Genomic DNA, 17131 nt, shown 5'->3' with positions numbered 1-17131 from the left:
GTGCTGACCAGGGTCCTGAGAGCCTGGCTTCTGGGCCTTCGGCTGCACGCCAGCCGGGCCCCATGACCTCGTCTATTTCTCACGCGTTTCCATCTGGTGTCTGGGGCAAGATGGTGTGCTCCTTGAGGCCAACCACTGTATCTTCCACTTCTGGGAACCAGGTAGGCGGAGCCCAAGGAGTTTGAGTTTGGATTTTGGGTGGGACAGCGTCATTGGGACCTGGTGGCCGGCTGCGTCCTCCTCCGTGCCTGACCACAACTCCTTGGTTTTTCAGGAAACAAGGGAGACATGGGCATGAAAGGAGATACAGGGGTCATGGGGCCCCCCGGAGCCCAGGGGAGCAAAGGTGACTCAGGGAAGCCAGGCCCCCCAGGTAAGAGGCCGTCCACCGGCCTGTCCATATTCCCTTTTACTCTGGCAGGCTGAGCTAGAGGGGAACAAAATCCCTAAAAGTCCTTCTTCATTTTAGGTGCGGCTGGATCTCCTGGAATGAAAGGAGACCAAGGTAAGAACTCTGGGGATCCAGACATCATTGGAGCTGCTACTGTCCCTGGGCAAAGTCAAGTCCGGGACACGACTCCACTGTCTTTAGATTCATTGTAGCGTTAACCCAGAGCACGTGGGGGCTCTCTGAAAACCGGGCCCCGCCTGGGAGGAACGGGCTTGATTGGCATTCCCCTTAGACCTTCGCCGCAGTCCGCCACGCAGGGGTGTGGAGCCCACACCCACGACCGGGGTGCCTAGGGAGTCCGCGAGCCCCAGGCACTGCAGAGTGATGGCAACGATGAACACACGGGTCAGGCTCTAACTTTTCTCCTACTAACTGGGCTCGCTCGTGGCTTCTAAAGGGAGATGTGGAAAACTGCCCAGGGAACAGGCATGCTGGTAGGAGGTACACGTGTCACAGCTGAGCAGACAGACGAGCCGAGGGGCGGGCAGCCAGCTCTCTGCCGACCACCCCCAACCTTGCAACTGTCACTTAACTTGCAGGACAACCTGGAGCGCAGGGTCTTCCCGGCTCTCCGGGCGCAGCGGGATCCCCAGGTGCCAAGGGTGAGCCCGGCAGCGCTGGCTCCCCCGGGCTGACAGGTGAGGTCCTCGGTCCTGCCGTGGGCATGGGGAGTGGTGTCTGAAGAGCCACAGAGCCCAGCCCTCATGCTCTCCGGGCATCTGTTGTACAGGACCACCAGGGATACCCGGGATGCCAGGAGCCGACGGCATGAAGGGAAGCAAGGGGGACACAGGTAACGGAGGGTGTGGGTAGAGGGTGGACGGGGTGCTGGGTGCATAGGGAGGAGCACTGCCTCAGGGGGCCCCCCAGAAGGAGGCACAGAGTCTCCTGTGCTCTGGCCCCTGAGGCACCCCGATTAAGGACACTTCCCTCTGTCGGGGCCCTTTTAGCTCAGAGCCCTAGGGCTGTCGTCTGTCTGCCCAGCATCCCTGAAAGGCCTCAATGCCATGACCAAACCTCCACCATTAAAGAGAAGAGAAGGGCAGCTGGCCCTCGTTGTCCCCTGGCCTGCCTTCCGGCTGTGTGCGTAGTTTCTATTCTCTCCTGCTGTCCTGCAGGGGGGCTCCCAGGGTCAGGGCTCTGAATGTGGGCAGGGGGTGTCATGAAACCCCTTTCTGCACATTGTCCCAGAGGGACTCGGGCTGGGAGGAGGGACCCGCGTAACCAAACTCACAGTGACTACAGGATGAACCTTCATGCCAAATTCGTCTAGGTTACAAAGCATCAAACCAGTGTGGTCTGCTTTGCGAAGCCCCACGCCAATTTTGTCGAGTCCCTAAGTCTGAGCGCCTACAGTGGTCTAGAAAGTGTGGGCCACTGTGTTGGGCGCTGGGTCACCGTGATGCGTAAGACCTGCTTCCTGGCCTCACACATACAGGCTGGGGCAGGAGACAGGCACACAGACTGTTGCCAGGGTGTGCCAGGCACACTGTGTTGTGGGCTTTTGCATGGAGAAGTGAGACGTGACAAATGCCCTTTAGAAAGCCAAGCGCAGCCTGGAATGTGGTAGCAGCTCAAGGTTATGGCTGTGGACAGCCTTCCGTGGCTCCATCCTCCGCCCGAGCAGAAGGTCCTGCCGGGTTAGACAGCCCGATGCCCTCAGGCAGAGTGGTGCACAGACCCACACCAGGGGCACGTCCTCTCCGTGCTCGCTGATCAAGTGGTTGACTGATGGATGGATTGATTCCTTAAACAAATGTGACTTCACTCAACTAACTGCTTCAGTCTCACAGTGTCCCCTGTCTGGCAGGGGTGGTGAAAGGCAGCGCGGTCTGGGAGTGATGTAAGAGCTTGAGCTGAGTCTCATGGAATGAGTGGAGCTTGGCCATGGTGAGGAGGGGATGGGAAATCTAGAGAGCGGGAACAGAGCAGGCGAAGTCACAGAAGAATGAGGGAGGGCTCTGTAGGCTGATGTCCCTGGCATTTAGGGCTGAGATGTGAGAGAGGGTCAGGAGCTCTGGCCAGAGGGATAAGCGGGGCCACCTCCTGGCTGGCCCTGGACTCTGGGTCTTCAACCATCTGGGCTTTTCTGAAGGTTATTAGGAGCCATGGCGCAGGCCGCTGTAACACCCACTGCCCTTCCAGTCCATCCAGCCCCGGAGTCAATTTCTTGTTTATGGACTATGTGTCAGTGTGGGCAGGGGACCTGCTCCAGGATGCCACCTGAAGGCAGCCAGCAAGGTTTCACCTTCTGGAAAGGCTCCATCTGGGTGTGGGGGTCAGATGCCCCTGACTTGTTGGCTGTTTCCTCCTGATCATATATATTTTCATCTTCCCTGGTCCCAGATTTTAGGGGGTCTGAATTTAGGGCCTGAGGCTGCCCTATCCCTGAGGTTTTTGTTTGGCTTCATAGTGGTGATGGCTTTTATCCCTCGGCTATAAGCAATGAGTCTCTGTCCCCACCTGTCCACACCCTTCCCCCACTGCCAGACCAACGGGTCTTAACTAAGCAAGGGTATTAGGGGTAAAGCATGGTTTTACGCACAGGGAACACTGTGCCCACTCCCCAGCCCCCAACTTGTGTCTCCCACTGTCTGAGGGTAGGGAATTCTGCCCTGTAGTCCACGTCCTGGGAGGGTTTACATAGTAAAAGCATCTCTTGATAATGAGCTTTTGCGTGACAACGCAGTGGGAGCGGCAATCTTGTGAGTGTGATTTCACAGGAACTTGCCCAGACTCGAGGGGCCAGGAGAAGACACAGCCAGGGTCAGAACCCAAGCCTTACCGACCCAATGCCCATGGACTTACCCACTGCACTCCATCATGCTGTCTCCCTGCCCAGGCAGCCTGAACGTGCCCCTTGCCCCCCATCAGGCGCTCTGATGAGCAACACCTTCTCTCTCCATCCCAGTCCAGGGAAGATTAGAGCTGAGGCTCCAGCAGCTTCTTCTACTCTGAGAAGGAAACATGAAGTTCTCAGGCCCTGTTACGGCTCTTCGTTATTTACCCCCAAACCCACCTCCCTTACAGCACAGAGACGGTTGGCCCTTAGCCTGGGGATCATTTTAACCCCATTATCAAGTTCCTGTATTTTTGCTGAGCACCTTTTTGGGGATTTCCATCGATCAGGCCTACTGGTGAATACCAACCGGGCACATTCTAAGGGTTCTTCCTTAGTTCTGGCTCCCCAAGTAAACATGGTGATTATGTTTCCAAAGCGGAGCATGTGATAATTACAGCTTATGTAAAATTGCACAGATTTCCCACACAAATCCAAATGCTTGCCTTGATCTAGGAGCTAATGGCCCACATGAACATCTCAGGAGGGAATTGCCATAGGTCCACAGTCTGGCGGCCCATAGGCAGGTCTCCATACCATCCCGGGGTCAGAGGTTAATGAATTCTTGGAGAAGTTAGATTTCTGAAGTGGGCAAAGGAAGGCTGGGCTCCCACCCAGGGGCCAGACCTTCTCGCCATGGAAGATAACGCATGCTTTTCCATGTGAGGACATCAGTATTCCCCAAACCAGAGGCACCACGGTGTTTGTCCAGTTTTGATTCTATCAAGCCAGTTTTTCAAACCAATGCATTTCCCATTTTGTAAATAAAATCATTAATCTCTCAAGAGAATATCTAGCCTCCCGAGATGAAAAGAGAGAAATTACAGTGCCTTCGCTTGACCTAAGTAACAGCTAGATCCCATTATCATGCATTAATTATATATAATATACATTTATATATATTATATATTAATATAATATATTAATATATAATATTATATATAATATAATATACATATATAATATTATTATATATTAATATATTATATTAATGTATATATGTATAATGTGTATATGTGTATATGTAATGTGTATATGTATATATACATATATGTATATGTATACGTATATACATGTATATGTGTACATGCATATATACATATGTATACATATATGTATATATACATATATACATGTACATACATGTATATATGTATATATACATATATAATATATAATATTATTATATATTAATATATTATATTATATATATAATAAATCTGTTTATGATTGACAACGCCTCTGGGCCAAGCACTGTGCTTGGGATTTACTCCCATCATCTTAGTTCCCCTGCCCACACTCCTGAGTTTTGCTACCTTACAGCAGGAGAAGCAAAGACTCCCCGAAGGCAAAACTTCTCCTGGGGCAGGCAGACGGGGGGCTTACAGTTAATATATTCTGAATCCAGGAGTTGATCCCAAAGTCAGATTCCAAAGTTACACTGTTCCAGATTTTGTCACATAGAATAACATAGTGTAGAACTCCAGAGAAGTCAGAATGGCCTGTATTCCCATTCCACAGCAGATGGGTAAATCCTGGCCCCATCACCAGATCCCCCTGCTGCTGTGAACAGCCACTAACCACACCCCAGCCCATCCAAGTGAAATGTTTCCCCTCATTGACACCTCTTGCGAGAAAGGAGCCGTCTCAGATTAAAGACAGTGAGGAGGAAGTTCTTTTCCTTCTGCTGGGAAGGGAAGGTGCACAGTTTATTAAGTAGGGCATTATCACTCAGCAGAACTTTCTCTAATGGTCCTTTCCTTCACCCATTCACCGAACGGCATTTTACGAAACTCCCCAAACTTGGTTTTTTTCTAACCTTTGATGTTTATTTATTTTTGAGAGAGGCAGAGGACGAGCAGGGAAGGGTCGGAGAGAGAGGGAGACACGGCATCTGAGGCAGGCTGCGAGCTCTGAGATGTCAGCACAGAGCCTGATGCGGGGCTTGAACTCACAAATCACCAGATCATGACCTGAGCCGAAGTTGGACGCTTAACCGCCTAAGCCACCCAGGCGCCCCTGTTTTTTTCTAACCTTTGAGCTTTCAAAGGATTACAAAATCACTTGACTTTGAAGTGGGGAGAATTGCAAAACATGAAAACCCCATACAAAAATTAATTTTAGCTCAAAATCCCTTAGCCATTTTGAAGTTTGTTTGGACACGAGGAAGAACTCACTTCGTCTTGTGATCGTGGCATTTCTCTTTCTATCATTCCACCTCATAAAATGATGTTAGAAGCAGCCAAAACATTTAAGCTCCAAAAACACCAATCGGATCAGAAGTTCTGCATCTCAGCAGCCTTCCTGTCTAAAATATAACAAGCATCTGAATTTTCTACGTTCTTTGATTTTCCTCTTGAGGCAAAGCCAAAATGCAAATAACCTGCAATCCATTTTCTCATCTGTGTTTTAGGACATTTTACTTTGAAGGTAAGCAACAAAGAATTCGTCATAATAGCAATTAAGCCCTGTATTGTGAATATAATTTCTCAGTTCATTCCAGCCGCCATATCTAAGGACTGGGTTAGCCCCAGAACTTATTAAATTCTACCAAATCACATTACTAAATTGTCACTTGTAAAACTTTTTTCATTTTCCTCTAAATTTCTCAGAGGTATCTGTAGAATTCTACATGCATCCAAGTTTTTGGTGCCCTTCTTGCTACACAGCTCAATCTGTCAGTTATTAAACTTATCCTCAACCTGCCAGGCTGCACTTAGTCTGTATGTCAGGAAAGTATTGAAGGAAGTTTCCTAATGTACTGGAAATTTCTACATTAAATCAGAGTCGGGAGACTTGCTCCCCAACTCGCCCCGGGCCTGAGTTTCTTCCCCCGTGGAATGCGAGGAATCGTCTAGAATAGTATCCAGATCCCTGCTAGTTTGATAACTCTGGGTTTGAAGTTGGCAGTTTCCCCTCAAAGCAGGAACCTAAGCATTTAGGCAAAATACTAGCTAAGCGCTGACCAATAAGACGACGTGTGCTTTCTAACTACACGATTTTCTTGGGAGAAAATCATTTCTCTAAATAAACACCTTGCAGATAAATATTTTGGCGTCCCCTCAGCTTGAGATGTGTGCAATATCCAGGAAGACTCAGGAAGCTGTGGTTAAGAGGAGAAACCCAGCATTTATTTGCCTCAGAGACAGGAAGGCTGTTTGGAGAAGGTGGGCCGTGAGTTTAAGGATTGTTTAAGGCCTTGCTCCTCAAAGTGTGGCCTCTGGACCAGCAGCATTAAAATCACCTGGGAGCTTGCTAGAAATGCAGAGTCTCAGATCCCCACCCCCGATCCACTGAATCAGCAATCCCAGGGTAGAGCCTAACAAGCTGCTTTGTTTGGCAAGCCCTGTGCTGGTGATTCCGATGCACCCCGAGTTTGACTACTCCTTTAGGGGAACGAGATGGCCCCCGGTGGGGCCGGGAGTGTCTTTGGAACCAAGTAGGCAGCCCGAGAGGGAAACTTCAGGAAGGTGTGAGCTGCCTTGCGAACAGGACACAGGGAGCTACGGCACCCAGTGGGAGGCCAAACCTGGGTTACAACTCAAGTTCACTGCTCACTCCCTGCGTGACCTTGGATAAATCACCTAGCGTCTGTGACTGTGGACTTCTTCCTCCCCTGTAAGAAGGACAATGGCACTACCTTGCAGGGCACCTGAAAGACGGAATGAGGCGGTGTCTGTGAAGCCCCTGGCGCGGTGCCTGGCAGAGAGCAGGCAGCCGCAGAGACAGAGTCCCCGGGGGGTGACGGGCTGGGAAGGAGGGTGTGAGAAATGAGCCGGGGTGGGGGTCAGGCCGCAGGGACTATAGGTCTAGAGGAGAGGGGATTCCCTATGGTTCCTGTCTGTACAGGGTGTTTGTCGTTTGGTGCTTTGGGGACAGCTGGAGATGGGCACTTCTTCAGGAGGGGACAATTAGGGGAGATCACAAGGCCCGGGGTCCTGAACTTTGCTTCCAGGGACAGACTCTTAAGGTAGAGAGTTTTGCCATACGGTGCCCTCTAGGATGCAAAGAGCCCAGAGTCAATGTATGACCCGTTTTCCTATTTAATAACGTGTTTCTGAGCGTGGCTTCTCCTCTCTCATCTGGACACATGCAATTCAGCTGTAGGTGAGAGGACAGGAAGCATCTGCCACCTCTGCTGGGTGACCTCAGGTCACCAGCAAACATTTATGGGACTTGTTGGGCAGTGAGCCCGGAACTCATGTGGGCCAGCGTCCGAGGCACTCCCCACCGAGAGGGGAGACAGACACGTGCAAACGGGGTCCGTGGGGTCCCTGTGACAGGGTCTACTGAGCCCACGCCAGACATGAGGCTCAGCACATGACACAGACGACTCCGTTTCAGTCTCCCAAGTGCCCCCGAGGCAGCCAGGAGACTCAGAGGAGGAAAGTGAGGTTTCCAGAGGGCAGCACCTAGCTCAAGGTCACAGAGGCGGATGTAAGCCCAGGCTCTCTGACTCTGGCCATTTTGCCGCCTTGAAAGGAAGTATGCCATCCATGGGCGAGGCCAGAGAAGGCTTTGCAATCGGGGACATCTGACATCTTAGCAGATTTCATAGGCTTGATCCGAGTTCTCTGGGGGATGAAGGGAGTGGGGCATTCTACAAAGGGGGCTGGGGCATGAGCAAATGACCCCGGAGTGAGCTGGGGTCTCTGAGGTTCCTTTAGCCCTTAGAAGAAGCTTCCTGAGCCTCAGTTCTGTCCCATCCCTAACACGAAGAGCTGAACTAGTTGCCCTCTCAGATCGTTCCAGGGCTTCCTGCCTCTGTGGTGCCAAGGTCTGAGCTCCTGGGGCTTCTGATCTACCTCCAGGCAGCTCCCGGCTTCAGGAGAATCATCTGAAGGGCTGCTGGGAGCCAGGAATTCCCTTGCTCATTACTCCAGAAAGGGGTCCCAAAGAGGCCCGCCGGGCCCGTTGCCTGCCCTCCATTGACCAGCACACAGTAGGTACTTAGGAAAGTCAGAAATTGAAGTCAAAAGCAGGAAGTTCCCCAGGTAGGAACTCCCCCCAGGCCGTGGGCAAGCTGGGGAACTGAGTTCCCTGTGGCTGCTGGGGATTGTCACCGGTGGGCTTGTGCCATGGGAAGGACACCAGTCGAGGGTGTGGTGGTGAGCACAGTGTTCCTCTGGTTATCCTCTAGTAACTGGTACTTCACAGTCAATACTGAGCTTTCGTTTCCCCAAGTTTGTGGGTCTTGGAGAGTCTTGTTTCTCTGAAATCAAATCAGTACAGGCACTTCAAATCCAGAAACCACGATGTTGCAGGGCGCGTGGGTGGCTCAGTCGGTTAAGCGTCCGACTCTTGATTTCAGCTCGGGTCACGATCTCACGATTTGGGGGCTGAGCCCCTCATCCAGCTCTGCACTGACAGCATGGAGTCTGCTTGGGATTCTCATGCTCTCCCTCTCTCTCTCTGCCTCTCCCCCGCTGGCTTGCTCTCTCTCTCTCTCTTAAAATAAAAACACTTAAAAAAAAGTTTATACAAAAAAAAAGGAAACCACAATGTTGCTAAACCAACAAAGTATTATCTCCCTGTGACCCAGCATGTGCTGGGGACAGTGGGCCTTCCATGAGTCAGTGAATAACGGGGTGAGTGGGTGGAAGGAAGGAAGGAAGGAAGGAAGGAAGGGAGGAAGGGAGGAAAGGAGGGGGGAAGGAAGGATCTTTCACATTAGAACCACAAATACGATCATCACCAATGATTACAGTGATAATTCTTCCATCTTCTGGACACGAGACCCTTTAGCCACATAAATCTTTAGCCACATTAAGGCCACAATGAAATGAACCCACCAATTCTGTGGAGCATCTGCTATGGGTGAGAGCCCCCAAGCACTCCTGGCGGCCAGTGAGTCCCCTCCACGGGCTTTTGGAAATAAAGAGAGCTTTGTTTTCAAAATATCCCTCAACTTCTTTCCAATCAAATGCATCGGGAAGAAACGGGATTGGAGTTAGCCATCAAGTCAGGTTATAATCGGACAAAGAAGGCCAGCCAGTAAATCCAGAGTCTGTCTGTCTGTCTAACGCAGACTTTCCTCCACTCCATCTCTATTTGTCCCCAACACGTGTCCCCATTTATCTGCAGTCTGTCTCCTTTTATGCTCTGCTCAGGAGGCTTTAAACAATCGTGGAGAACCAATGTATCTTTCCGTCTGCATTAATCAGACAAAAGGTAGAGGTTGTCTAAGATTAAAAGTGTCTAATATCTAAGTTTTATTATCTTCCCCTCTTTTTTGTATTTCGATCTTAGGACTTCAAGGACAGAAAGGAACAAAAGGAGAATCAGGATTTCCAGGTAAAGGGCCGGCTTCATTTTAATTTCTCAGAATGATGTCTGGAAAACCTCGTGCTTGGAGGACAGGTTTTGTTGACTTTGAACATGCTGCTGTGACCTTCCCCCAAAGGGGCTAGGGCCCAAGCCTGTTTGAGGCTAAGACTCCAGGGCTCTGTCCTTCAAGTCTCAGATTCCTGCCCCTGGAAAACCTGGAGAGTGACAGAACTCAGTGACCTGGGCGGGTAGGGAGAGGGGCCGCGCTGAGGGTAGAGAAGGGGTAAAGAAGCGCCTGGAGAGCCGGGGCCGGCTGGTGGCTTCAGGCCATGCGCCCACCATGGAGCTGTGCGGCCTTCCTCTCCACCTCCCCAGTGGGCTGCGAGGCCTCATCTGCTTCCCCGTACCTGCGCTGGTCCATCTCTGTCTTCCCTTTGGCCCCTCAAGCTCCTCCCCTCCTCCTGCTGCTGCCCGCTAGCCTATTATGATCACCTCCCAAGCCCAAGCCCGTGGTCGGTCACTGCGCATGGCACTTCCCACAGAGCACTCGCTTCTAGCCTTCTCCACAGCCCCCGCCCCAAAGGGCGCCAACGCAAAACTTCTCAGACACATCTCTTGAACCCTCTTTCTGCCTCACGATCTGGGTATTCGGTTCCTGTTTGAACTTACTAAAGGAGAACTCGAGACCTAGAAACACGACGGCAAGTTCTCTCAGAATGGCCACACCTTCCACACAATTATGTCGCCCGGTGAGGCCCTCCAGGACCCCGTCCGCTGTCTTTACCTGTGTGTTCCCAGCCGGCATTCGTAGGGGAGTCAGTGGGGAGATCAGAACAACACCCTGAACCCTACTGTCCCTCCAAGGTGGACCAAAGACACGGACTGAACATCCTAGCAACCCATTCACGGAGGTGGGCGAGGACAACTCAGTCATTGAGGACCAAGGCCCTTGGCTCCCCTCGGAAAGCAGAGCAAAGCATCTGACTAACATGGTTTCTCTCCTCTCCAGGCCCTGCAGGCATGAAGGGAAGCCAGGGAAGCCCAGGCCTGGCAGGCCTCAAGGGTGCACCGGGACTAAAAGGCCAAAAGGGAGAGCCAGGAGTGAAAGGTCAGGCCTCGGTCTCTGATTTGTGGGTTCTGAGGAGAGTCCCTGTTGTCAGGGGTTTGGGAGTTTCCAGAACCAGAGGTGTAGAGGTTTACTGGCTTCCCCCCGCTCCACCCCGGACAAGTTCTGTGCTGGGATTGCCCTTGGCCCTGAGCACATAGAAGTGAAGAAGGCACGTTGTGGGCGTTTCAGAGAGGCAAACATGTGAACGTGTGTTCGCATGACGCCCAGCCAATGCCCTGGCCGCTGCACCTTTCCACGAAGGAGATGCCTCCCCTGTCTGTCACATGTACTTCCCACATGTCACATGATGGGGTCACATGTTCCTCACCTGTTAAATGCTCCCCTCTGGTCGAGCTCAAATCCCTCATGCTGTAGTGTAAGCCTATTTCGTCTGGCTCAGCCATGGGTGCCCGTGGTCCATCCAGCCCTCACGATGCCAGGTCACCTGCAAACCTGGAGGAGACCATCTGACCTCCCCACCCTCCTCCCACTGCCGGCAAAGAGGCGTGAGGGGATCCTGGCTTCTTGGTTTCCTTCAAATTGTGTGTGTTGGGGGGGGGCTTTTTTTTTTTTTTTTTTGTCCTTGTGACAGGATCCTCTGGACAGCAAGGAATACAGGGACAAAAAGGTCAAAAAGGTAATCACTATTTCTAGTCTCTTTAATTTGTGGTTTAGGGGAAACTCTGTACTTGAAAACTGCAGGTGCGGTGGGGAGAGGCCCTGGTTCTCGGAGAAATCCCTCGGTTTGGGAAAAGCTAACAGGCTTATCCCTCAGCTAGGCCTGCCCATGGCGGAGAGCCACAGCTCCCGTCCTCTCCCCCCGGCTCCTTCTCTTTCTCTCTTCTTCCCCCCTTCCCTTTGTCTCCCCCTCCCTTCTCTCCCTCCCTCCCGTTACCCCCTCAACTTTTCCATTTCTTCTCCCCACAAGGCCAGGCCAGGCCAGCTGCAGGTGCATGGAGGCTGCCGGCCGGGTCGTACCTGTGCCGTATGTGGGATCTTCCCGGCTCTGGTGACGGCCAAGCGGGGGGCTGGCTCTTCCCTAACGACAGAACTTCCAAGAACGGAAAGGCAGAGCGCGCATCCCTGCAAAGCCCTAGACTGCTCTCCTCACCTCTCCCACGTATGTCTTTCACCCAGGTGAATCCCTGGTGTCCGTCAGGATTATCGGCACTAGCAGCCGAGGCCGGGCTGAAGTTTACTATAACGGCATCTGGGGGACAATTTGTGACGACGACTGGGACCATTCAGATGCCACTGTCTTCTGCCGCATGCTGGGCTACTCCAGGGGAAGGGCCCTTGTCAATGTGACACCTGGTGAGTGCGTCTTTCCTTGAGGCCTTCCCTTCGGTTGCAAGTGACTCAGCGAATTTGGGTTAAAAGAGAAAGATTGGTTTAAGCATCTGAAAAGTGCCCCTGGCTGCCAGCCTTCCAGGTTGGCGGCCCCAGGAGAGAGAGGACTTGTCTTCCACAACGGTGATGGCAAAGGCTTGGTCGGGGCTCTGGCTGACCTGGCGTGGATCGCGGTCCGCGCCTCCCTGAAGCCAGGTCGCTCCGTGGCCGAGGCATGGCTCTCTGAAGGACAGCGGAGGCGCTGGCCCCAGAAGGACAGAGAAGTTGCAGGACGGGCAAACACAGGGGTTCCTCTCAGTCTTCTGGGAACTAGACACCAGAACATTCCATATTGTGACCGTCTTTAAGGAGAAGGTGCAAAAGGAAGAGAAAATAAATTGGGGCAGGGACTTCCTAAAGTTCGTTTTGGAAAGATGTCCTGTGTCTTTCAGCAAAAGGTCCAAACTTTCAACAAAGGAGTGAAGAATCCAGGCTGAGATCATTTCTTTGGCCACAAGAGCTGACCTGGCAGGGACACTAGGCTGGCTTCTCCTGCCCACACTTCCAAATACTCTCTGCCCTTACTCTACTCCAAAATGCCTCCTCTTTTTTTTTTTTAATGTTTATTCATTTTTTGAGAGAGAGAGGGATCGTGAATGGGGGAGGAGCAGAGAGAGAGCGAGACACAGAATCTGAAGCAGGCTTTAGTTTCTGAGCTGTCAGCACAGAGCCTGACGCGGGGCTCGAACCCACGAGACGTGAGATCATGATCTGAGCCGGAGTCGGACGCTCAACCGACTGAGATCCCCAGGCGCCCCAGCACCCACCTGCTTTTTAATCTGAGTTCCAGTTGGATTGTGACACTACTTTAAAGGATATATTTTCCTCATATAGATTACCCTTATATAGATGGCCACACTGTAGTATAAATTACTGTAACTGAATACACATCTTCTCCGATTTACGATGGGGTTACATCTCAACACACTCATCCTAATTTGAAAACATTGTGCAGAAAATGCAACTAATACACCTCACCTACACATCATAGCCTAGCCTCATCTACCTTACGCATACTCAGAACACTTACAGGAGCCCACAGTTGGGCAGAATTATTTTACACGAAACCTACTTATAATGTTGTCAACTTGCCCCTGTAATTGATTGACTACCATACTGAAAGTGACGAATGGAATGGCCGTCTGGGTACTGAAGGGCTCTAAGTCTATCGGTTGTTGACTCTCGTGGTCGCCTAGCTGACTGAGAGCTCGTGCTGGCCCACACCACAAGAGCACCGTCCCGCATGTCTCTAGCCTAGGAAAAGATCACAATTCGCAATTCTCAAGTATGATTTCTACTGAACGTGGGTCACTCTTGAACCATCGTGAAGTTGAAAAGTCATAAATCAGACCATCGTAAGTGGGGACGGTCATCCTGCTGTTTTTCCCTGTGCTATTGATCTGAAATCAATTATATCAGAAGTTAGGGGTTTTTGAAGAATGATGCTAGCCAGCCAGAGAATGGCCTGGTAATAAAAGGCCATTTGGAGAAGGTAGGTATGGCTGCTGTGAATCAGCAGGAAAGCGGTAAACACCGGGAGCCCCTAGGAGGAAATTTCAAACAGTGCATAGCTTAAGTAATAATAATTAATAATAGATTGAATATCATAATGTATCTTAATCTATCTCATTTAATCTTTGGGTGAGACCTTTGCCAAAGGGTAGAAAGCAGAATAGAAGCGGAGTTAACATAAGAGAGTGGACGAGAGGTGCCTGGGTGGCTTAGTCAGTTAAGCGTCCGACTTCGGCTCTGGTCATGATCTCACGGTTCGTGAGTTCGAGCCCCGTGTCAGGCTGTGTGCTGACAGCTCAGAACCTGGAGCCTGTTTCGGATTCTGTGTCTCCCTCTCTCTCTCTTTCTGTCCCTCCCCCACTCGCACTGTGTCTCTTTCTCAAAAATAAATAAACATTTTTAAAAAAGTAAAAAAAAAAAAAGAGAGAGAGAGAGAATAGACCAGCTGTCAGCACCCTGGGCCTGAGTGGATGCGAGGGAAATTGGCAGTCTACCCCCAAATGGAAGTTTGACCCTAATTGTGCTTTCCTCTCTCTCCTCGCCTTCCGTATCTCCAGGCACTGGGCAGATCTGGCTGGATAACGTTGCATGTCAAGGGACAGAAGGGACCCTGTGGAATTGCAACAAGAATAGCTGGGGCTCTCACAACTGCAACCACAATGAGGATGCAGGCGTGGAATGCAGCTGATCCCCCACGGCCCCTCCACTTCCGCTCCCAAAGTGTTTGCAGGCATGGACACTCAGCTCACCTGGGGGAGGGCCACTGCTCTCCGAGGGGTCCCTCTGGGGTGGGGTCACTAATAAAGCTCAAAGCACTAGCTGGTAATGTCATTGGCCGGGGCTGAAATCACTCGTTCCTACCTCTCATCCCTTACGGATGAGCCCACTCCACGCACACATTTCACTGAGTTCTCCCGGGGAGACAGTGGCGTCTCAACTCGGGGGATCTAAACGCGATGTGGAAACCGAAGAGTGCCCGAAGTCAGTGTGAGGCATGACCATCATTCAGCCCCAGCACTGGAGCCGTTCGCCAGCGAGTGAGGACGTTGGCATGTGGTTGACGCCACGGTGCATGATAAATAGGAACGGTGCCTTTAAGCATGAAAATTAGTTTCCTTGGGATGTGAGCTCCATAAATAAAAGGACTTTTGTCTGTTTTATTCACCCATGTAGGGGCTCAGTAAACATGTACTGAATGAACTGAATTAAACCAAGAGGGTGGAGCGGCTCATGCTTTGCGCAACTTGGCTTCTGACTCCCTTTTCAGGCTTCCCCTGGGTTATATATTTTCTGAGTGCATTCTCACGAGTATTTTCTCTCTCTCTCTCTCTCTCTCTCTCTCTCTCTCCCTCCATTATAAATGCTTTGGGTAAATGGTAAATCTGGGAGAGTGAGATGCATGTGTGATAGGACTCTGAGGTATCATCATTTGCACCGGACCCATGGGGAGCTCAGCCTCAGGGCATTCGGAAAAAACGCGCAGGGTCACTTGTAAACAGGGGAGCCAAGGTTAGAACCCACAGAGGGGCAATGGAAGGCCCGGGCCTAGGAGTTACCCACCGCGAATAAACACATAGGTGGATCTCTGCGGGATGGAGAAGTTGGAATTTGGTGAGATGTGAGCTGAACTTTCTGAAACCGAAAAAGGAACGAGTCAGAAACACCCACTGTGTTGGTTAGTTATTGCTGCACGACAAATCACACCAAGTATGGGTAGGTTAGAACTCTTATTTTTACTCATTCGTGCACCTGCAGGTCGGCTGGAGACTGGCCCATCCAGGCTGGGCTCCACGAGGGGGCGCTGCTTCAAGCTGCAGGGCCAGCTGGGTTTGGCTCTTCACTGAGGGTCAGGCTAGCCGTGCCATCTAGAACTTGTCTCCTGGTGAAGGCAGCAGCATAAAAATGTAAGCAGGCACACACGATGCTCCTTAAGGCCTAGGCTCACAGTCACTTCCCACCCATGGCCTTGGTTTCCATCCCTGAGCTATTGACTCCCTAGCTCATACTCCAAGTGCAGAGCTCTCTCCTGAGCCCTAGTCATATAGATCTGCCTAGCAGCCACCTCCATGTGGGTGTCTCAAGGTCAGGAAGCTAAGGTCTGACTCATCGTCTGCCACTCCCGTGTCCCCATCTCAGCCAATGGCTCCCTCCATCAGGGCCCAAGACAGAAACTGAATGCCAAAGCCCACGCCTCCCCATCCCTTACCCCTCAAGCACCAGGCACCCAGTCCCACTAATTCTACCGCCCTGCCTCCAAAACATCTCTCCAGCCCATCCAGCTGGCTCCTTCTCTGCAACCACGACGGTTCAGGCCACAGCACCAATAGTCCAGGCGCTTGGGACATCTCCTAATCAGTCTCTTCCCTGCACCACACCCCATCAGCCACCTCTTCATTCTCCGGGCAGCAGCCCGAGAGATCTTTAGAAATGACAAAAGAAACCACGCTGATGCCCACCTAAGGCCTTCAAAGGCTCCCCATCCCCCGAGGCAGTGGGCCACACGCATCACATGGCTTACGAGGAAGTGCCCCTGACAATCGATCTATCTCCGACACATCACACGACGGGCTCTTGCTATCTGTTTTCTGATCGACTCCCTGAAGGAAGGAAGGAAGGAAGGAAGGAAGGAAGGAAGGAAGGAAGGAAGAAGGCAGGCTAAACCCAGCACTCAGCTTTTTCTGCCCTGGGATGGTGTCACCGTCTTCCCTCAAATGTTGTGCATCGTACTCTAATTATTGTGACAGAGGACCTCCCCACTGAAACCCCTTCCCAAGGAAAGGAAGGAACGGCTTTCTCCAAAGGTGAGTCTAATCCTCGGTCGTTTCCATTTTATAAGGGTAGCTTTCAAAAACTCACGGAGCTCATGGTTTACTAGGTGTGTTGTACATTTTAAAACTTCCTATCTCCCTGCAGCATCAACATCCCCACAAAACACGCTGTGAGCACCCAGCCCAGGGGACCAGGTGTACCGGTATGGTAAGGTGGCCCCCTGCCACAGGTGCCCCTTCCCACCTCCCACGACTGTGACCTGGTGATAGTCAAACACCAAAGGGGACCTGTGAAGACCCCTCACGCCCTTTGCTTGTGCACCGCCCTAACCCCCCCCCATAAAGGCCCTTGCCCGTGGGTCCTCGGTCTCTCTGCTCCCCACCTGCATGGCTGAACCTGTTCCCTGAACCTGAACACTCCCCCCCATGTGGCAGCCCCTTGGCCTGCGGTGACTCTGTCTCACTAGGACCTGCGAGCGTAGCACACTTCTTTTCCCTGCACCTCTCCTGTGCCCCATCTTGTGGCAGCACGTGAGTGACATCCCCGAAAAGGACAGGGAGCCTAGAGCATCATGCGATGCAAGTGATACTATTCTCATTTTATAAACCCGCGGCACGTGGCTCCCAATTCATTGCCCTTCCATCCGTGGCCTTCACAACGTGACCCTGCAGCTCATCAACAGAGGCCAGGTCTCTTCTCTTACACACACACACACTCTCTCTCTCTCTGGGAATTCTCATCATGTGATGAAAACTAGTCCAGGTTAGCCCACTGGGGGATGAATGAGCATGTGGAG

At 51.6% G+C, this 17131-nt stretch overlaps 1 protein-coding gene across 1 annotated transcript in view; it reads left to right on the top strand.

Moving 5' to 3' along the window:
• The window catches only part of MARCO (macrophage receptor with collagenous structure), a 40422-nt gene extending 26030 nt beyond the window's left edge, over positions 1–14392 (top strand). Inside the window, exons 8-16 of the mRNA XM_043576593.1 lie at positions 275–373; positions 470–505; positions 991–1089; positions 1182–1244; positions 9540–9584; positions 10567–10665; positions 11258–11302; positions 11803–11979; positions 14124–14392. Of these exons, the coding sequence (XP_043432528.1) occupies positions 275–373; positions 470–505; positions 991–1089; positions 1182–1244; positions 9540–9584; positions 10567–10665; positions 11258–11302; positions 11803–11979; positions 14124–14254 (794 nt within the window). The 3' untranslated portion in view covers positions 14255–14392. The remainder of the gene's footprint in view (positions 1–274; positions 374–469; positions 506–990; positions 1090–1181; positions 1245–9539; positions 9585–10566; positions 10666–11257; positions 11303–11802; positions 11980–14123) is intronic.
• Positions 14393–17131: the final 2739 nt, after the last annotated feature.

The sequence above is a fragment of the Prionailurus bengalensis genome, chromosome C1 (genome assembly GCF_016509475.1).
Source record: "Prionailurus bengalensis isolate Pbe53 chromosome C1, Fcat_Pben_1.1_paternal_pri, whole genome shotgun sequence".
Taxonomy (NCBI): domain Eukaryota; kingdom Metazoa; phylum Chordata; class Mammalia; order Carnivora; family Felidae; genus Prionailurus; species Prionailurus bengalensis.
This window is presented reverse-complemented; position numbering and strand designations above follow the sequence as displayed.